We start from the raw sequence: 19285 nt of genomic DNA, 5'->3' as shown, positions 1-19285 counted from the left end.
GAATGACTCATTTGCTGAGAAAGATTTCCTGAGAAAGACCTTTTTTGTTCTAAGGCACTATGGCCTAATAAATGGCACTATGACCTAATAAATGGTCCCTTTATTTGCGTTGATTGCGGAACTCTGAATAAACATATATACGGTGAAAATAAGTAATGATCCTGAGATTGCTAGTGCTTCACTATATTCACACTTGCAACATAAATACTAATGCAGTTAAAATAGGTGTTGCACACTTTCAGGGATTTGAGCTTCACTCCTTTTACTGCTTACCCTTGGTACATCTTGCGTCCTCTAAGCTGTTCTTGTCATCGATAAGACTGGCCTGTATCAGAATCAAGGGGTTGTTTTACTTTTTAGCTGCACCTGTCACCAATCCTCCAGCCACGGCTCCCCCGACAACAGTCCAGACATCGCCAAGGAACAGTGGAGAGACAATCAGTGAGCACATTTTATTCTTTATAGAAAATTGTATTCTCGACTTTATGTACTTCAAACAGTTGTACACTAGTAATGTGTAAAATGTTTTGCATTGAAATATATGTCTGCAATGTTAAAGGGACTGTTCAAATTTCCTTATCGTTATTGTTTTTATAATCATAATTAATAGAAAGAGAAATTTGAAATTACGTCTAACATTTTACCTCCTCTCCTCAAGGTCCAGCAGAATTTTGTTCAAGTCGGTCTTCAGGCAGGTATGCAGATCCCGCTGATTGTACCTTCTTCTACACGTGCTCGCGTGGCACAGGGCGAAGAAGCCGCTGCGTCGGCGTGCTCAAGTTTAATGCCAATATAGGAGCGTGTGACTGGCCGCGTAATGTCAACTGTTGAGGTGAAAAAAGACATCAGCGCCATTAAAAATCTAAAGTGATGCGAGGATCGACATAAGAATAATATATACATGTAGATGAAAGACACTTGCGGGACAAGTTGAAGGTTTAGAGCGCATTCATCTTCATCCTTGGAGAAAGACTCATTAAAGATAACCAGCGCGACTTGACATAAAGAAGGGTCACAGTTATTTCTCTGTCCTTCGTGGTGATGAACTCAAATGTGCGTTAATGTACCGCAGAATCCGAATGTAAATTGAGGTGAAAGCATCTGTTCAGTTGTTTAATGATGGCTATGTATTACTTGTTGATAGGAAAATAAAAATTCAAATGATTTTTAAACTATTATGAGTCATCAAGTGTTTTAGAATTTGTTAATTAACTGATACAAGTAGCACTTTCAATCACATGTCCCATACGTGTAATTATTCGTGTTTCGTGCGTTACAAGTGCTATACCCGGCAAATGTCATCTGAATTTACCCGTTTTTCACCGTACATCTTGATATCGATGGTTTTCAATTCACTTAGCATAAAATTTGTATGACGATTAATTTAAATTTCCTACTTTAAAAGGAGTCTTTTTTAAATGGACTTGTATTATGAATAAAACGCTTTTAATGTACCAGAACCACGCGTTTATTGCGCTTAACATTTGTTACGGTAAAATAAAAAGTATTGAGTACAAAGACAGCTTTATATTTGCGTCAAAATAGCAGAGCTATTATACAAAGTAAGCCATGCCGAGAGTATTAATGACTGAAAACACCATAAAGGCGGGCACATGACTAATACACTAACGTGTTAACACTAAGGTCAAAATAGGTTGACTCTGTAAAATTTGCATATTGTGAGAATAGAAGTGGATACGCCCAGACTGCTTATAATTGTCTACACATATATGTATTTGTAAGGTTTTATGTGACAAAATCACCGAAAATGAATTAAATTTAAAACGAAGTGTAACAGCAGGTTTTATTTTATTTTTTTTTTACTTTTATTCAAAACAACAGACATCGTGATAAGGATGCTTCATACTAAACAAAAATGCCAAAATGCAATTCATTGTTTCCAGGCAGACAAGTACTCAAAAGAAAAATCGAAAGCTATTATAAAGCTATGGGTGAAGCGCATGAAAACATTTTTTTCATAAACTTTCAAGGTAATTTGACAGCCACAAAATCTGCATTTGTCTTTTAAACGAAATACATCGATAATGCGCATGTGGGACTGAATTTAAGCACTGAGAAATTTGTCAATAATTTTTCACCACCCTATACCTGAATCCTTAATAGTCATTTAAAAGTATCCATGTGATAGTAAAGAGCTACTTTAAAAGTAAAATGAGATTTAAGTCACGGTAGTTGCACAGGGGCTTCTTCACTTCACATTCGTTATCATGAGAGAAGCGCCCTCTTAGAGTTACATCGTGCCAAAAGTAATTCTTCCCAATTTTTGTAAAATAGCTTCAACAATTTAAAACGGGTGCCAGGCCAAGGAATACAGAGATTGATCCAAATGGCGGAAAGAAGGCCAAGCCTGTGATACATTTTGATTACAAAACAGGAACACGTATTTCAATCACTGAGAGAGAAAATCGCACAACCAAACCAAGGTAGGCCCTGTTAGTAAAATATATAACCAAAGAGAACTTTTTCAATTAATTTACAAGATATTTAATCAATAATCTTGACAACGATCAATGTGCCATAAAATTAACTATTTTTTATGTTTATAACAGACAATTGTTATTTTATATTATTTTTTACTGTTACTGAAGCAATCAAACCAACCGATGGGGGGGGGGGGGGGGTCGTCCTCCCTTCCCAGAAGGGGGTGGTTATCCTCCACAATTATAAACCCCTGGTAACTGGTATGACTCTTTCAGATGCACATGTACATGAAAATTAAACTAAAATTAGAATAAGATACTGTCATAATAGCTACGTGCTATCTCCAAGCATGCATTTTCTGCGCCAGCAGTCATTTTTACTTTATATCAGCATATAGATAATTCAACTTAAATAATGTTAGTTTTAAGTCAAAAGAGAATGATTTCTGGCTTAGGCTTAAAATTCCACAAGTGTGAATGTTGCCCATTACTCTAACTTCCGTTATTTAATTTCACCCTTAATTTTTCTCATGCAATGACAAATAGATGGATATTTCGTATAACATTTTATACAGATAAAAAAGTGGTAAAATCTATTTTACCCGGCCAAATAACATGGCCTGTGGTAGGACAGGTTGTCTTCATTTATCCTCCCCATTGAGGTATATTGCATGTCCCATAAATCATGTCGACAGCTATTTTACACTACTGCGTACTAGAAAGGGGACGAACCACTCGAAATCTCACTTTTTTTTGTACATGTAAAATGAATACATATAAATAAATATACATGTAGTCTACTTTGTCCTTATAACATTATAATAATAAACATGAAAACAAAACTCTAGCATAGTTTTGAATATACACGTATTTGTTATGAGTTTACTTGATTTATGAAAAAAGAAGTGAACAACCTGTGTGCTTAATGCTTAGTACATTGTACATGGAAGCTTCTGAATTGGACTCCAGTAACATGTGGACCTATATGTCACAGCTATGCACAAGAATGTCAAACACCCGTTCAATATTTGCGGAGATGCTGCCTGTGGTAACCAGCATTGGCGGAAACAACCCTTACGAACATTATTATATTGATACTTAGTCAAAATATCTGTGTGTGTGTGTGTGTGTGGGGGGGGGGGGGGGGGGGGATTGGGTGGGTTTATTCATTCCGATAAATGTATTTAAGTAAAACTTCACATTAAAATTAGTTATTCAAAGGCTGTCATTCAAACTTTTCAACGCCACAAATAATGCATAAATTGAACTTAAAACCGATCCTTTTTTATTTTACAATTGTCGCACCATCTTTATAGCCTACTTATAAAGGTTGACAACCTGTTATTGCATGTGATGCCGCTTAAAGGAATCTAATCTGAAAATTTCCTGGAATTTTCCTGGAAAAAAAGAAAATTTACTCACGAATTAGTGCTCGGTCCGCTCCTGCACTTGGATTAGATCTTTTATACAATTTCTATTATAAAATAATCTAGTTTAGAATTTGTTTCTTAACGTTTAGACCGCCATGTTTCCTGTACATTTCAGGAGGCAATTCTTTACCTTTTAGAAATACAAAACGAGTATAATAGTGGTTTACCATTGTTCCCGTGTTCCTTTTTGCCACCTGAAGATGGACACTATGTATGTATTTTGTTTAAATATGTTCTGTACATATTTTAGATGAAACACTTGGAATTGGTGGCAGTGGCATTACTTAATCTCATTCTTCCTTCATTTCCTGGTAAGTGTATCACCATAAGGATTATTTCACAGTATCTCATTATTTAGAATGCCTTGATAGACCCTTTTTGTCCAAACTATTGCCGTTATCAAAATAAATTAATAGTCGTTGATTGACTAACCGCATAAGATTTACAACATTGGACGTTTTGAAATTGAGTGCTATATCTTTTAAGACCTAACATATCAGTAAAATTATCATACAATGTATAACAGTTGTGAGCATGCAACAAGTATGAAGAATGTTTATTGTACCTTCTGCTTAGTTCATTTAAGATAATTTAAATGAAAAAAAGATGTACCTAACCCCTTTCTCTTTATGCAAGGTGCTTTTAAAAGGTGAGATAAATTGTTTTTGTAACAGCTATGAAAAAACAATGCATATAACAAACACCAATTCGGCTGTAATTTTATGTATAGGTTTGCGTGCAACATTTTCATGTTTATAATACTAGATCATGTTTTATATTTAAAAGTACTTTCATTCAGTAGAAACAGCAGAATTCAGACGTGTCTGTTACTACGCAAACTGGAGCGTGTACAGGACTGGTGATTCAAAGTTTTTGATAGAGTTGTTGGACCTTAGTGCTTGCACCCACGCCATCTATGCTTTTGCAACTCTTGTGAATGGCCAGCTGGCACCATCCGAATGGAACGACGACATTACCTACCCTCAGAGTAAGTTTATAATTCAATTATATTACTGTTAATTTCTTTGTAGGTTCGCACTAGTAAGTAACCTCATCGACATTATAATTTTGTTAGATTAGAATCTGATGATGTGGAAAGCAGAACGAAAAGACACCGCCAGCTAACCTTGTCGTTTCAGTTTGTTGTCCGACTAACTATGATATCAAGAATCACTATATGAATTTAGTTTTTATCATATTACCAGATGAAGCTTTTGATCACTTTTGATAGAAGAAATACGCTAAAGAATTAAGATTCCTTCATCAGTAGGAATGTGCATTCAGGATGTGTTTTCCGATATTTCTTCTGTATTGTTTTTATCGCATTCTGAGGGGGAAATTGCAGTGCGTGCATCATTTTGATATATTATATAGATTTTTACTTTTCAGGGCATTTCTTTGGAGGTAAAACTTTTATTATTTTCTACAGGCGATTCCTTTTTTACACCCGATATTAACTGTAAATATGTTTGGAATTAATTAACAAAAAAAAAAAAAATTATTATGCGCCCTTGTAATTCTTTAAATCTGTCACTCTCTTATAGGCCTATATATTTTTATAACTGTTCTTGTTGTTTTCAGCTGGGCTATCTTCCCATGTATGCGATGTCACTATCTACCACATTTATAACACATTCTTACTTTATTTATCTTTCTATTTAACGAATTTTTCCCATTAATCGTTCTTTCCTGTTGCCACTTATTTTTAATATTTAATTTAATAATGCAACCATAGATTCTATCAGAACAAACCTACTTCCATTAGCATTAAACACAATATGTTCCTATAGGTCGTGTCACATTAGGCATCCGTTATCCCTTACAGTGGAAATGGTCAATCTATTTTACCTTTTCCTATCCCTCGTCCACTTATGCATATAACGAGAAAAACCAAAACTGTGCGTTGAGTAACATTTTTGCATAAAGAACATCAAAGTGAACGTAGAGGAATGAATAAAACACATTTCATTAAAAAAGCTTGTCTGCAACATGTACATTGTAACTGGTCTAAAAGAACCCTTGCTTTCAAGCTCATGCAAATTATTTGATTAATTTTTTAGGTAACTACAGGCGGTTTAATAACCAGAAAGTCGGAACTAACTTAAAGACGCTCCTTGGGGTTGGGGGGCGCAATTTGGGCAACACGCCCTTCGCGCAGATTGTTTCCACGGCGGAGAGTCGCAGGCGATTCATAACCCATGCCGTGGAGTTCCTCACTTCTCGAGGTTTCGATGGTCTCAGTTTGGAGTGGAATTACCCAGGCTCCGTGGCAGCAGACGACAAAGAAAAATTCGCCACTTGGGTAAAGGTATGATCGTCTAAAACAAATAAAATCTTTCAGGAAGTGGTGCCTTTTGAAATGGCATAACTTCCTTAATAGTGGGAAACTTTGCCCTTTGCTTATTAAAATAATTATTTATTGTGTTTTTATCAAGTCCCTCCCTACAAAACACTGAAAATAGAAAACACATTATAATCGTTTCTTTAAGAATAAACAATAATGATCAAATTAAGTAATTAAAGAAAAAAAGTTTAATGTTTCATTAGTTTTAACTCTTCGTTTTAATGGGAACTTCTTCGTATATGTATGACAACACATGCACGTACCATCAAAATGTAATGGTAAAAACGTGATATGCTTAAAACTCTATCGTCATATTTAACCACAGTTGAACTTATTTCAGGAAATTAAATCTGAATTTGAGAGACATGCTTTACTGCTCTCAATAGCCATCCTAGGCGACCAACAGATCATTAGCAAGGCGTATAACCTACCAGAGCTTAGCAAGTACGTACGGGGCAGTCAAGCTGCGAGAAATTTCATTTCACTAAATTATTTCTACAAAACCCAAGTTTCATCATAATAAGCATGTTCATTATGCAGATGTGTTTATTAGAGTTTATCAAAACAAATATTTAGACACCAGGGTTATTTATTACATCAGACTATTGTGTCAGTATGTTGAATCACTTTGTCGTTTTTCAACTCTTACAATCGCTCGCTCTCATTTTTTGATTTATCCAAGTCAGCCGTCACACTCTTTATTCATCTTGAGGGCCTGTCCTTATATATGAATACATACGAATACCAAGGGTAATGAACTCAGCTGCCGATACTTCAAAACTGCCTTTTGAATTTTTATCAAAATAAATGGTGGCCTCTAAATGATATATTTTCCTTAACAGGTAAATAATATTGTTTCGATAAACAATTATTTTGATAATTCCTAATATCACTTTGAACATCCATTTTATGGATGACCCATCTAGGGTTGACATGATATGGTAGTTTTCACAACGTAGGTATATCGACTTTGCCACTGTTATGGCCTTTGACTTCGCCAGTGGCAGCGAGAAGACGATCAGGCACCACAGCCCGCTGTATGGGCTGAAGGGGCCGGCAGACACCACAGACACTGCCTCTCAGGTGAACGTCACAATCTTGTTTCATCAATTCTGATTTATTCGTTTATAATGTCAAATGTTATTTGAGCAATGAATGAACCCTGTATATCTCTAGTATTTCCATAAAAGAAATGAATATATTTCTTATCATTTAACCTCATATGTTTAATCGTCGCATGTTTACATAGAATACATTTATATCAAGTGCATTAGTTTAACTGTTTTATTTGCACATGCCTATATGCCAAACCATATTGGCCCTTTGTCGGATTAGCTTTTAAGTGTATGTCATTAACTGATTATTCGACAAGTTGCTGTTTCACCATGATTAATCTTTTTCTTTTATATTGTAAATGCGTCAGACTAGATTCATTTTAAGTTCCATCCTCATAATATTACTGGCAAGGAAGGTACCGAAATATTAGATCGTAAATTTGACTGTAAAGTTTGCACAAATCTGTGTATCTGGTAAACTGATATCATTTCCCTCCATATCAGCATTGGCTTGTACAACACCTCATCAAGGATGGCCTGGACCGATCACGTATAGTCCCTGTGCTGCCAGCTTTTGGGGTAGGGTATACTCTTGCGTCCCCGGACAACATTGCGTTCGGGTCAGCTGCGTACAAACCTGGGACAGCCGGGGCGTCTGGAGCGGGGGATCAAGTACTATTGTACCACGAGGTAAAAAAAATTGTCCAGTTAATGACACAGGCTTAGTGAGTGTTTTGTTTAGTTGAATAGTAATACATGTGATAGAAAGACGTGTGTTCTTATATTCCCACAAGTTAGTGCAAAGGCAGACAGTCATGAATTTCACTGTTCTTTGTGAAAAATACCCAACAGCAAGTAACCTAAAACAGATTCACCACTGATATTGGTATTAAGCTAAGTATTAAAAAGAACAGCGAGGAAAAAAGTTTTCAAAATGTTTGTGAATACATATTCCTTACTTTTATATTTAGATATGCAACAAAGTTACAAGTCCAGGCACTAGCTGGAAGAGGGCATGGAGTGACCTATCTAAAGCTCCAGTGGTTTACAACAACGAAAGCTGGCAATGGTACAGCTATGATGACGAGTACAGTGTGGCTTATAAGGTGAGATTTTTATCCCATTTTTTCAAATATTGTCTTGGGTGATATGTGCAAGTTGAGTATTTTCGGAAAGTTATACTAATGTTCATTTCTATGAAGAAGTGGTGTTCTTTAAATCAGCACTTCTAATCGATATATATTTTTTTTTAATTCACTATACCGGGAAATGTGTTTATTTGTCAATCACCTGTGTCATACTGTATTTGCAGACGAAGTACGCCAAAGACCAGCGTCTCGGCGGCATAGGTGTATGGTCAATTGACGAAGACGATTTCCAGTCCTCTTGCGGGCCCAGGTCCTTCCCCCTCATCAGGCATATTCAAGACGTCGTCTCAGGCACAGCGCGTGCCACCACTCCTTCTTACCCACGGTTGCCGGCCCCACAGACGGCCACGCCAGCACCAACTCCCCCTGATGGCGGGGGACAGCGACCATCACCAACACCGAAACAAACCCCGCCTGCTCCGGTTTCCACTGAAGTGCCTGTCCCTAGCAGTGCACCATGTGATGATAAACCAGCAGTTCGGCGAAATCCTTCTCAATACCGTCGTGTGTGTTACTATACCAACTGGAGTCAGTACAGGAGTGGAGTAGGAAAGTTTTTACCCTCGCATATAGACCCTTCCCTCTGCAGTCATGTTATCTTTGCGTTTGCCAGACTGGAGAGGGGACTACTTGTGCCCGCGGAGTGGAATGATTTAGGCACTGCATGGAACAGAGGTGAGGTTTTTCGTGGTCTGATTAGTACCCCTAGTTTCACTGATGGTGTGTCTTAAATTCTAACGGCTGACCTAAGACCGGCGGTCACAGCAAACAAAGGGTGTTCTTAAGATGTTTAAAAAACGACCAAATATATTTTTTGTTTTAGCTGCAGTATTATTATAATTCTTGAAATTTTTTGATACTTAATGTATTCGTGTAATCTGTTCAAAATAAAATCGAACCTAAATGGCAAAAATTATCATGACAAACAATATTTTAATTAGATAAGTGAAAGTTTTGAATATAAGTTTTTTTACTAATGTTCAACCTTACAGGATTATATGACCAGATGAGGGACATTAAATCGAAAAACAAAAAACTCAAAATCCTGCTGGCTGTGGGAGGTTGGGTTCTGGGAGTAGAGCCTTTTACAGAGATGGTGGCGACCTCTGCGAGCAGGGCGACCTTCATAATCCACGCCATAAACTTCATCCGTGAGCACGGGTTTGATGGTCTTGACATTGACTGGGAGTGGCCTGCACAAAGAGACAGTCCGGCCATCGACCGAGTCCGGTTTACGTATCTTCTGCAGGTGAATTACACGTTAGTACTAGTACTATATTTATAATCAAACCCTGCAAACAGTAAACCATTAGAAGACAAGAATACTTTTACACATAAAATACAGGAGCTATATACGCACCAAACTTAGAAATACCTACCGCAATGACTTTTTCGGGTAATCTTTCAAACTTCATTAGTGCTTTGAACTTGTACTTGCCCTTAGCAAAATATCAGGTCTGCCGCAAACTCTCGCAAATTTGTTATTTATTTGCTGCAAATTTGCAAGAAGTTTGCAGCAAATTTGCTGCAATATTGTTGCAATATTGGTGCAAAGTTTCCATTTTGCTAATGGTAGTTTTGAACTTATATTTAGCTTAACATCCAAAGACAATAATCCCTTAAATTGCATTTCAGTTATTGTTTTACGGTTTTACGGTTCTCTGAACGGAAAAAAAAGACCCAGTAACATTTTTCGTAACAAAGTCTTTTTTCCCCTATTACAAAATGCATTTAACTCAATGTGTGCAGCTTGTCGCTGGACGTGCGGTCGACAGGGTGATGGTCAGTAAATAATAAATACATTAAATAAAGCTCAGGTTTCGTTATATTACAACGATTTTAGGAACTCCGCGCTGCCATAGAAAAGGATGCCTCGTCGACAAACCGCACTAAGCTTCTCCTGTCGGCGGCAGTGGCACAGAATGTCAAAGTTATAGACACTGGTTACGAGGCATGCCATATCCATAAGTAAGCTGGTGTCAGATTACCTATCACGTTGTCTTAAAGGGCATTTGATTTGGTAATCGTTTTACATTAGATCTCAGATATATAGTTTACAGTCTGTGTAACAGTATTGTGCCCTTTCACTTCCTAACCAGAACTTTGTTTGTCTTTATCCAGCACTTAGTATTTAACCCTTAATAATATTTTGCATTGATTGGCAATGGTTAGCTTTATTTCAACCTATTGTTTCAGATACGTGGATTTTCTATCGGTGATTGGTTTTGACTTCTACAGTTCAGAGGGCTCTGTACTGGGTATTAACAGCCCACTGTATCACACCTGTGCTGAGCAATATACAGAATGGGGACTGGAGAGGAACATGGTAAAACAACCAAAAGCGGTCGAGAATGAGATAATTTACCTTTAAATCGTCGAGTGTTTTTGAAATGTTAACATGTGTGCGGGTAGTTTTTCAAATAATAACAATAGTAATAATGATAAATGATAAGACGGAGAAATAAAAAAATTGAAAGAGATGAGGAAAAATGCTAATAACTTAAAGTCAAATAACTTCATATATTTTTTGCTGATATTGCAGTACTTCATCATCAACTATTGGCTGAAACAGGGGATTCCGAGACATAAACTTGTTGTAGGCATGGGCATGTTTGGCCATACCTTTCGCCTGGCGAGCCCAACCCTAACCGAGCCTACAGACCCCAGTGGGGGACGTGGTATCAGTGGAACGTACACGAACGAACCTGGATTTATTGCTTATTACGAGGTGCCATATTCCTGCAACGATGTTTTTCGACCACACTTTTGAAACACACTTTATTTCATTTGTTTCATGCATTACTTTAATAGATATATAACCACGAGCTTTTATGTGATAAACTCAAAAGGGGCTGTACAACTCATAAAGCCAAAAATATCATAAAAATAAATGCATCCCCCTGGCACTGCTTCATATGCAGTACAAATTACGGTTTTAACTATAGCTATTACAAAGTGCAATTGAAGAGCTGCATGATATTTTGTATTTATTTTGTTATTTAGGTTTGCAAGAAAATCCTTGATGAGAACTGGGTAACCAAATGGAGTGAGGAGCAAGCAGCACCTTACGCCTACAGTGTCTCTTCCATGGGCTGGGTCAGCTATGATAACGTCACTAGCATTCAGTTGAAGGTATGGCTTTACCCAATGATATGTTCGATTAACTGAATCGTGTAGTAATAATTTGATAAAAATGAAAATTTTGATTTTTCGCCAAAAGCTCAATGTTTACTGACATGTGGCGTTATATCTGTTGGCGCTCAGTTTCGAAGTCTGCGGAGAGTGCACTACTCACTTATTTTTAGTAAGGCAAACTGACGACTCACCCTTTAAACCTTCACACGATGAATAACATTGTTGCTGGATTCATGTTTTAAGATGAGCCCACTTTTTGTTTATCAATTAAACGAGAGTAAACTCAAATAGGTATCTAAAAAATAAACAGAGAAATTTTCCCCTCAAAAATGGGATCACCCACACCCCTGTCTGTTTTCAGGCAAAATACATCATAGACCAAAAACTCGGCGGGGCAATGATCTGGTCATTAGATCTGGACGACTTCACAGGTCAAAACTGTGGGCAGGGGAAATATCCTTTGCTATCAGCCATAAACCAAGTATTTAGGAGGCCCCAAAGGTTTCCATCTTTTAAACTTCCTAAACGCTGCCCGGCTACTACAACTACAACTACAACAACAGCGGCACCTGTTGAACCTTTTGTTACCTCCTCTGAAACTGGACCAGTGATTCCAATTCCGTTACCAGCACCAGAAGGTAAATCTACTGACAATAAACCATTTCTGTAATTTTTGATAATTACCTTCAATAATGTTATAAAATCATTCTTACAAGACTAAAATCCTGAAACAGACTCATCTCCAAACAGGCGTGAATCTGATTTTTTCTTACTCAAGCACGATTAATTTCTAAAATACTCAGTACATGCACCTCATTGCTTACTTTTTCAAAATACTTTTGCTTAAATTAGTGGTACCTGTATTGGCTTTTGTGCATAAGATGAATGGGTAACTATACGAACGATAATTAGAGAAGAATTTACCTCTAATCATTCCTCTTTATTATTCAGACGTTGCTTTCTGCAAGGGAAAATCATTCGGAAGCTACCCTGACCCTGAAGACTGTAAGTTTTTCTACGCCTGCCTCGGGGCCGTTCAGCAGAGAATAGGTTGTGAAGGAAACCAGTACTTCAACCCAGACCGAGGCACGTGCGACGACGCGGGTGACAACTGGGACGGCACCTGCCCTCCTTCCCGTCCGACCCAAACTACGACTAAACGTGTGAGGGTCACGGCTCCTCCAGTAAGAACGAGGGGCACAACCCGAAGACCAAAACCAACGAGAATTCGGACAACTGCTCCACGCCTGCAGACTACAACGAACCCACCTACTGGTATGTATGGACTCCCTTCTTACACTGATTCAAAACGATTTCAATTTTTTTTAATTGATAGAGGTCAATTCAATAAATTATTGATACCATCAAAAAGGATAATTTGGGGAAATTAACAATAATGTAATTTGTCAAACACCATAGACGCAGATTAATAAGTCTTCTTTTTAATCTTACTTGATCACTTTCAGCCTATCCATTTACGTGTAGCGGAAAACGAGCTGGAAGCCATCCAGATCCGTTTGACTGTAGTGGATACTACAGATGTCTTGGTGGCGGAAGGCTACAGCATAATAAATGCAGAGGGGTTCTTCATTTCAATCCAAAAACGAAAGCTTGTGACTGGCCGAGAAATATTAAACCACCATGTACTCCGGCAGTTATGGTGACGCACCCTCCCACCACGCCCGGGAGTACAGTTCGTACTAGGGCGCCATCTACACCTTGGAGACGACCGACCACGAGGCGACGCATTGTGACTACGCGTAGGCGAACTTTAACCCCCCCTCAGCCAACAACGACCCAGGAACCGCCAACAGGTACAGCATGGGACTGTGCTTTATCTTTTGTCATATTGCATTTTGATATCTGATGTATGCATATGATGATGGTAGTGTAACATAAACAACTTAACCATAAAATAAGAAACAATGCAAAACAGTGTAATAATCAAATGGCAATATTTTTCATACTTGAAGAAACATTTTAATGAAGAGATCTAATTGTTTGATCAGCAAAAGATCAGTATAAATATAGCCTATTGGGCGTACATAACAAATGATGCAAATAATAATAGAAAATAAATAAAGGGGTAACCCGGTTAATTATTTGTGTTGGGGTAAGAACTTTGTTTTAAGTCAAATTATTGAAATATAAAAGGTTTGTTTTAGGCTAGTAACATTTAAAATTTATCAGAATTTTTTTTGAATGGATGGAAAAGGTAAATATGACGTTAAAGTAAAATGTTTCGCGACATTACCCTTCATCAGTTATCGTTTAGTTAACCAGCCAAACAAAAGTATTTCCGTTCATTCCAGCGTATCCATTTTCGTGTTCTGGAAAGCAATTAGGCAGTCATGCTGATCCATTTGACTGTGGCAAGTTCTACACTTGCCTTGGTGGCCTCAGAATGCAGCGGCAACAGTGTCTTGGTGGCCTTCATTTTAACCCTAAGACAGGATTCTGTGACTGGGCGTTCAATATAAGACCACCGTGCGTGACAGCAATAATGGTCACGTACCCGCCAACTACGCCCGGCCCCACGCGAGCAACGACACCGAAACCGGTGCGAATAAGACCTACTCCTAAGTCTCTGGGCGGTAGGCGCACAACAGCAAGGCCAGTGTATGGAGTGCAGACTACATTAACCACTCCAATTAGACCTACAGGTAAGCCCGTTCAGTGTGACGCTTTTTGATATGATTTTGAATTAATAGCAATAAATCGAACAGGATATGCAAGAACTATATCTTGCCTTTGTATGCACTTACGTTCAATTTCTTAAATTGCTTTTCTGTAGTTTCAAGACATCACCATTGGTTTGAAAAACCTTTTCAGCTTATCCATTTACATGCGATGGCAAAGCAACAGGGCGGTATGCAGATCCATTTGACTGCAAGTCGTTCTACATCTGCGTCTTCCAAACTATGAAAAAATATCTATGTCGCGGTAACCTGATCTTCAACCCCGAGACCCGTGCATGCGATTGGCCACAAAACACCAACTGTGTCCCTGCGATCATGGTGACCTTGCCGCCAACGGAAGCCAATAAGGTGACCAAAAAGTACGTTCCATCAACCCCAAGGGAGAAAGTAACCTTTTATAAACCAACCCAGCAAAGAACTACGACTAAGGTTGAGCAGACTACGCCTGTCACGACGGTCCAACCTACAGGTAAGCATTTGGCATCAAGATTGCAGACATTGCTTTGAAATGGAGCCTACACGGAAATTGATAGTTTTGTAAAACTAAACGATCACTTTTTTGTTTTTTAAAACTCAGTAATACCTTACTAATTTACTGTTTGTACGACAAATGCATTCTAATTTCCTTTTTCGTTGGACTGCAACTTTTTTTGTTGGATTAGTAAATTAATAAATATTATTGGATTGAATCAAAGCATACATGATCAATGTTATCTTGGTTTCAATGTTTATACATAGAGTCAAAATACACAAACAATAAAGTTAATGCTCTCTCGCGACTTTTTCATTTCCAGCATACCCCTTTACCTGCGTAGGGAAGACAACGGGTTATTATCCAGATCCATTCGATTGCGAATCTTTCTACTTCTGTATCGGGTCATCACAGAGACACATGAAATGTCGAACCCCCTTAAAGTTCAATAAGGACAATGGTGCCTGCGATTGGGCTTTTAAAGTCAACTGCGTAGAGGCTAAACTGGTCCCGAGGCCCACTACGGACGCGCCCCCAAGTACCCGAGCAGCTAGCAGCGCGGCAGCAACGACGACACGGCCTTATAGAGAAGGAAAAATAACGGTTACTAAGCCGACCATGCCATACCCAAGTGTTACCGAAACAACAATGACAAGACCAACAGGTAAATACAGTGATTTGTCAAAAGATAAAGTTACAGTATTAGATGAAACAAAATGGAACACCATCTTATCTTTTCTTTGATTAAATAGTAATATGCTTTTGCTTGTTTTAGACTTACTCATACATAAATGCATTGGATTCGCAGATTGTTTTTTGAAGACTGTCAGTACACAGATGTCAAATAAAAAAGGTTTAACATGATGCTTTGTGTGACATTCTTCTCGAATCATTAACACGATTTTTTTCAAACTTTTTAGCTTATCCTTTCACCTGCCAAGGTAAACCCTCAGGACGCCACGCAGATCCTTTCGACTGCGCTTCGTTCTATCTCTGTCTGTTTGGCAGCGCTCGGCACTTGTCATGTGGCAGGGGTTTGGTTTTCAGCCCAAAGAATCAATCTTGTGACTGGCCAGATAGGGTGAAATGCACGCCAGCTGTTTTGGTCACTCGTCCTCCAACGACGACACATCGACCAGTGGAAAGTCAAGGTCCAGTTCGCCAAACCACGAACGGACCTCGGACCGGTGCGGTTATCCCCACGAAGGACTTAACAAAAACAACAACACCAGAGCAATCGACGGAATCGACCAGGCCGAAAGTCACCGGTTAGTACATGTGGATTGAGTTGTTAAGTAAATGTTCAAAAGTAATTTTGCTTCAATCTGTCTTTACGTTTTTCAATATGTAAAAGACAACCTAATTGATTATAGGTAAATACATATATTTGAATTATCCCCACTATGTGTTATATCAATTTTTTTATGTTTCCCGTCAGCCAAAACAAAATCAGTGTAAATGATATGCATAGGACATATATGAATTTGGATAATTTCAGCATACCCGTTTACATGTGAAGGAAAGAGAAACGGACGCTTCGCCGATCCCTTTGATTGTTCTATGTACTACCTCTGTATTGGTGGCAAAGGACGTCACCTTCAGTGCATGGGGAACCTTAAGTTTAACCGCGAGATCGGTTCATGCGATTGGCATTTTAATGCCAAGTGCACCGAAGCCGAAATGGTCACCCATCCATACTCTAGCTCAAGCCCCGTGGCAGGCGTGACAATGTCTTCGCAGAAACCACAACGGAAGACCTCCACTAAACGGCAGCAACCAGCCTGGACAGAACGCCAGAAAACCACCACAAAACCAACGCTTGGTCCACGGCCTACAGGTGAGTGGTTCCTCTTACATGTGGCTAATCTTTATGATATTATTATTTATACCAGATTTTTTGCTACAAAACCGTAATGACTGCTGAATATGCCAATATAGAATGGTTTCTTTACCTTGTCAAGTATGGCGTGAGGAGGGTTATTGTTGCTTTAACTATGCCATAACTGGAAATAGATGAGAACTACACAATAAATGTCAGTATTGAGTAACCCAGTGGTAACTGCATGTATTTTATGTGGTATTTGAAACTTTGCATACGACTTTCTCGTTCATGAATCAAAATGTAATTCACTGCAGTGTTCCTAAGATATTACTCAAGCAATCCTTAACTTCGTTTTCAGCATACCCCTTCACCTGTAAAGGCAAAAGTATTGGTCACTATGCAGATCCCTTCAACTGCAGATCATATTATCTGTGCCTATCGGGTGGACAGCGCAGACACATCACTTGCATTAAACCGCTCATTTTCAACCCTAACAACAAGGCGTGCGACTGGGAGTTCAACTACAGATGTATACCAGCTATTGAGGTGTCGCCACCCACAACTGAGGAGCCTGAAACCACCAAGCCAGTGACCACAACGTCAGTGAAGAAAGAAAAAGAAACAACGCTGCGTTTGTCAACTACTGCCCAGACGGAGGCCACTTTTGCATCACAACCAACAGGTATTGTTAAGGTTGTGCCTGCTCTCAATAGATTAATAAATAAAATAAGTTAATTATTAAAAAAATCATGTTCTTTAGTCTCCCTTCCTTGATATACGTGGCAAAGTTACCGTTTTAGTTTTTTCCGCAAGTAGAAGTTTGGAATGTGGTTCAAAGAACACTTTGCTTTATGTTCCAGCGGAAGCATTCACTTGTGAAGGCAAAGACGATTTGGCAAGATATCGCGATCCGTTTGACTGTTCAGCGTACTATTTCTGCGTTCGTGGAGTAGGAAGACGCATTCGCTGTATGAAACCTTTGCATTATAACGAGGCAAAGCTTGCATGTGACTGGCCGCGCTACGTGAACTGTGTACCTGCAGTTTTGGCGAAACAAATATCAACAACAGACGGTAGAAGACCAAAGACGACTTTAGGATCAACAACACAAGAACCAACGATAACGTTGAAATCAACTGTAGTGCGAACAACGTTACAAAGCACAGTGAAAGCACCGACGCCCACTATAGTGACGACCATGTCGAGGATAACAACGCCCGTACAACCTGTATTATCAACGTCCGAGTCAATGACATCAGCAGTCACGAAAATAGGGTCAGTAACATCAGCATCGACGACAGCAGTCATGACAGCGTCAATAGCACCAGAACCATCAAAAGAGGCCACAGCATCGGCATCAGTAAAATCACAACCAACAATAAAAAAGACCTCAGCAACAACATCAGAATCATCAACTTCAGCGGTCACAACAATAGAGTCAGCACCGACAACAACATTCACAACAGCGTCAATATCACCAGAACTAACAAAAGCGGCCTCAAAAGCAACATCAGTAAAGTCACAACTGACAACAACAGCGACCTCAACAACAACAACAGAATCAGCGGCTTCAGCTGCCCCAACAACAGCGTCACCGGCATTTGAAGGAACATCAGAGGCCACAACAACAGTGTCAAAAACTACAGCAGCCAAAACATCCCCAACGACATCAGAACCAACAACAACAACAGCGTCCACAACAACAGTTTCAACAACATCATCGGCCACAACAACGTTAAAAAGAAAACCAACCACAGAAGCAGAAACAACACTATCATCAGAATCGACATCATCGTCCACAACAACAGCAGCAGTAACATCACAACCAACAAGAGAAGCAACCTCAACAACGTCAGAATTAAAAACGCCAGAACCCACAACCACAGTGTCAGAACCAACGAGGCCAATGGCCACGACAGCGTCAGTAACAACACAAACGACAACAGCGACCTCAACAACAATAAAACCAACGACGTCACTGGCTACAACATCGTCAACAACATTAGAACCTACGACAGTAGCAGTCACAACTACATCAAACCCAACGACGGCAGCAGACTCATCTTCAGCGTCCACGAAAACTATCAAACAGTCTGTAACACCGCCGGTACCACAGGCAACATTCCCAAGTACATCTAAGGCAACAGGTAGGTCACTGTATAACCTAACCAGCATATTCCTTCAATACATATCTTCTTGGGGAATCAGAAACAAAGTCCTCAGTAAGTTAAAGGCAGACGATGTTTTATGCATTTAGTAAACTGACTGACTTTTACTTCTGTTACGATACGAATATTTCCACAAGTGCCATATTTCTATATATAAAATTAATGAACAATGTTTTTTTTTTTTTTTAGATCGATCTTTTCAATGTGGAAACAACATCGGCATTTTCGCCGATCCTGCCGACTGTTCCATGTTTTACTTGTGCACTGGAAAAGCTAGGCGTCACGTCAGGTGTTTTGGTGGACTTTTGTTTGACCCCGATACCAAGGCTTGTGACCGTCCATCAAAAGTCGACTGCAAGAATTAAATTGTTCTTCGTGTTTGAAACAGTTGATATTCACTTACGGGTCCCTAGAGTGACTTGGGCCCGTTTTGAAACAATGCCACACCGAGGCAAGATATTTTTAGGCCAGGAGAATTAAAATTTTGCCGTACTCGGCTGGAAATCACTAGTAAGCTATCTACCCACCTTTTTCTTATAAAACATGAAAAGAGCCCCAACTGGCATTTTTG

The 19285-nt window shown here is 38.9% G+C and overlaps 2 protein-coding genes across 6 annotated transcripts in view; both read left to right on the top strand.

The window, feature by feature from the left end:
• LOC106153229 (uncharacterized) overlaps nucleotides 1-1175 on the top strand; it is a 31266-nt gene extending 30091 nt beyond the window's left edge. For all 4 annotated transcript variants that reach the window (XM_087000397.1, XM_087000305.1, XM_087000354.1 and 1 more), the window contains 2 exons: nucleotides 361-441; nucleotides 659-1175. In XM_087000397.1, the coding sequence (XP_086856523.1) occupies nucleotides 361-441; nucleotides 659-831 (254 nt within the window). In that variant the 3' untranslated portion in view covers nucleotides 832-1175. The remainder of the gene's footprint in view (nucleotides 1-360; nucleotides 442-658) is intronic.
• Nucleotides 1176-2185: 1010 nt separating this feature from the next.
• LOC106153230 (uncharacterized) lies at nucleotides 2186-19204 on the top strand. 2 transcript variants are annotated; one of them, XM_087000543.1, is made up of 26 exons: nucleotides 2186-2444; nucleotides 4122-4182; nucleotides 4671-4859; nucleotides 5261-5275; nucleotides 5932-6179; nucleotides 6556-6659; nucleotides 7175-7298; nucleotides 7775-7960; nucleotides 8242-8376; nucleotides 8583-9093; nucleotides 9411-9667; nucleotides 10262-10386; nucleotides 10615-10744; nucleotides 10961-11146; nucleotides 11422-11550; nucleotides 11915-12191; nucleotides 12505-12828; nucleotides 13020-13367; nucleotides 13866-14216; nucleotides 14386-14721; nucleotides 15047-15388; nucleotides 15645-15992; nucleotides 16223-16561; nucleotides 16905-17228; nucleotides 17407-18693; nucleotides 18904-19204. In XM_087000543.1, the coding sequence occupies exons 2-26, from the start codon at nucleotides 4122-4124 to the stop codon at nucleotides 19077-19079; spliced, it is 6852 nt and encodes a 2283-aa protein (XP_086856669.1). In that variant the 5' UTR covers nucleotides 2186-2444; the 3' UTR covers nucleotides 19080-19204. The 2 variants fall into 2 exon arrangements, with proteins under 2 accessions (XP_086856669.1, XP_086856718.1); XM_087000592.1 differs by lacking the exon at nucleotides 5261-5275.
• Nucleotides 19205-19285: the final 81 nt, after the last annotated feature.

Source organism: Lingula anatina, chromosome 1, assembly GCF_051362555.1.
Source record: "Lingula anatina isolate TDL-2025a chromosome 1, LinAna3.0, whole genome shotgun sequence".
Taxonomy (NCBI): Eukaryota; Metazoa; Brachiopoda; class Lingulata; order Lingulida; family Lingulidae; genus Lingula; species Lingula anatina.
This window is presented reverse-complemented; position numbering and strand designations above follow the sequence as displayed.

What these genes read in the sequence shown, in the direction of transcription:
- LOC106153230 (XM_087000543.1), top strand. Translation starts at nt 4,122, where the DNA reads ATGAAACACTTGGAATTGGTGGCAGTGGCATTACTTAATCTCATTCTT. An exon ending in GAGGCATGCCATATCCATAA is followed by an intron (nt 10,387 to 10,614) that starts GTAAGCTGGTGT and finishes CTATTGTTTCAG; the next exon opens with ATACGTGGATTTTCTATCGG. An exon ending in GCTTGGTCCACGGCCTACAG is followed by an intron (nt 16,562 to 16,904) that starts GTGAGTGGTTCC and finishes CTTCGTTTTCAG; the next exon opens with CATACCCCTTCACCTGTAAA.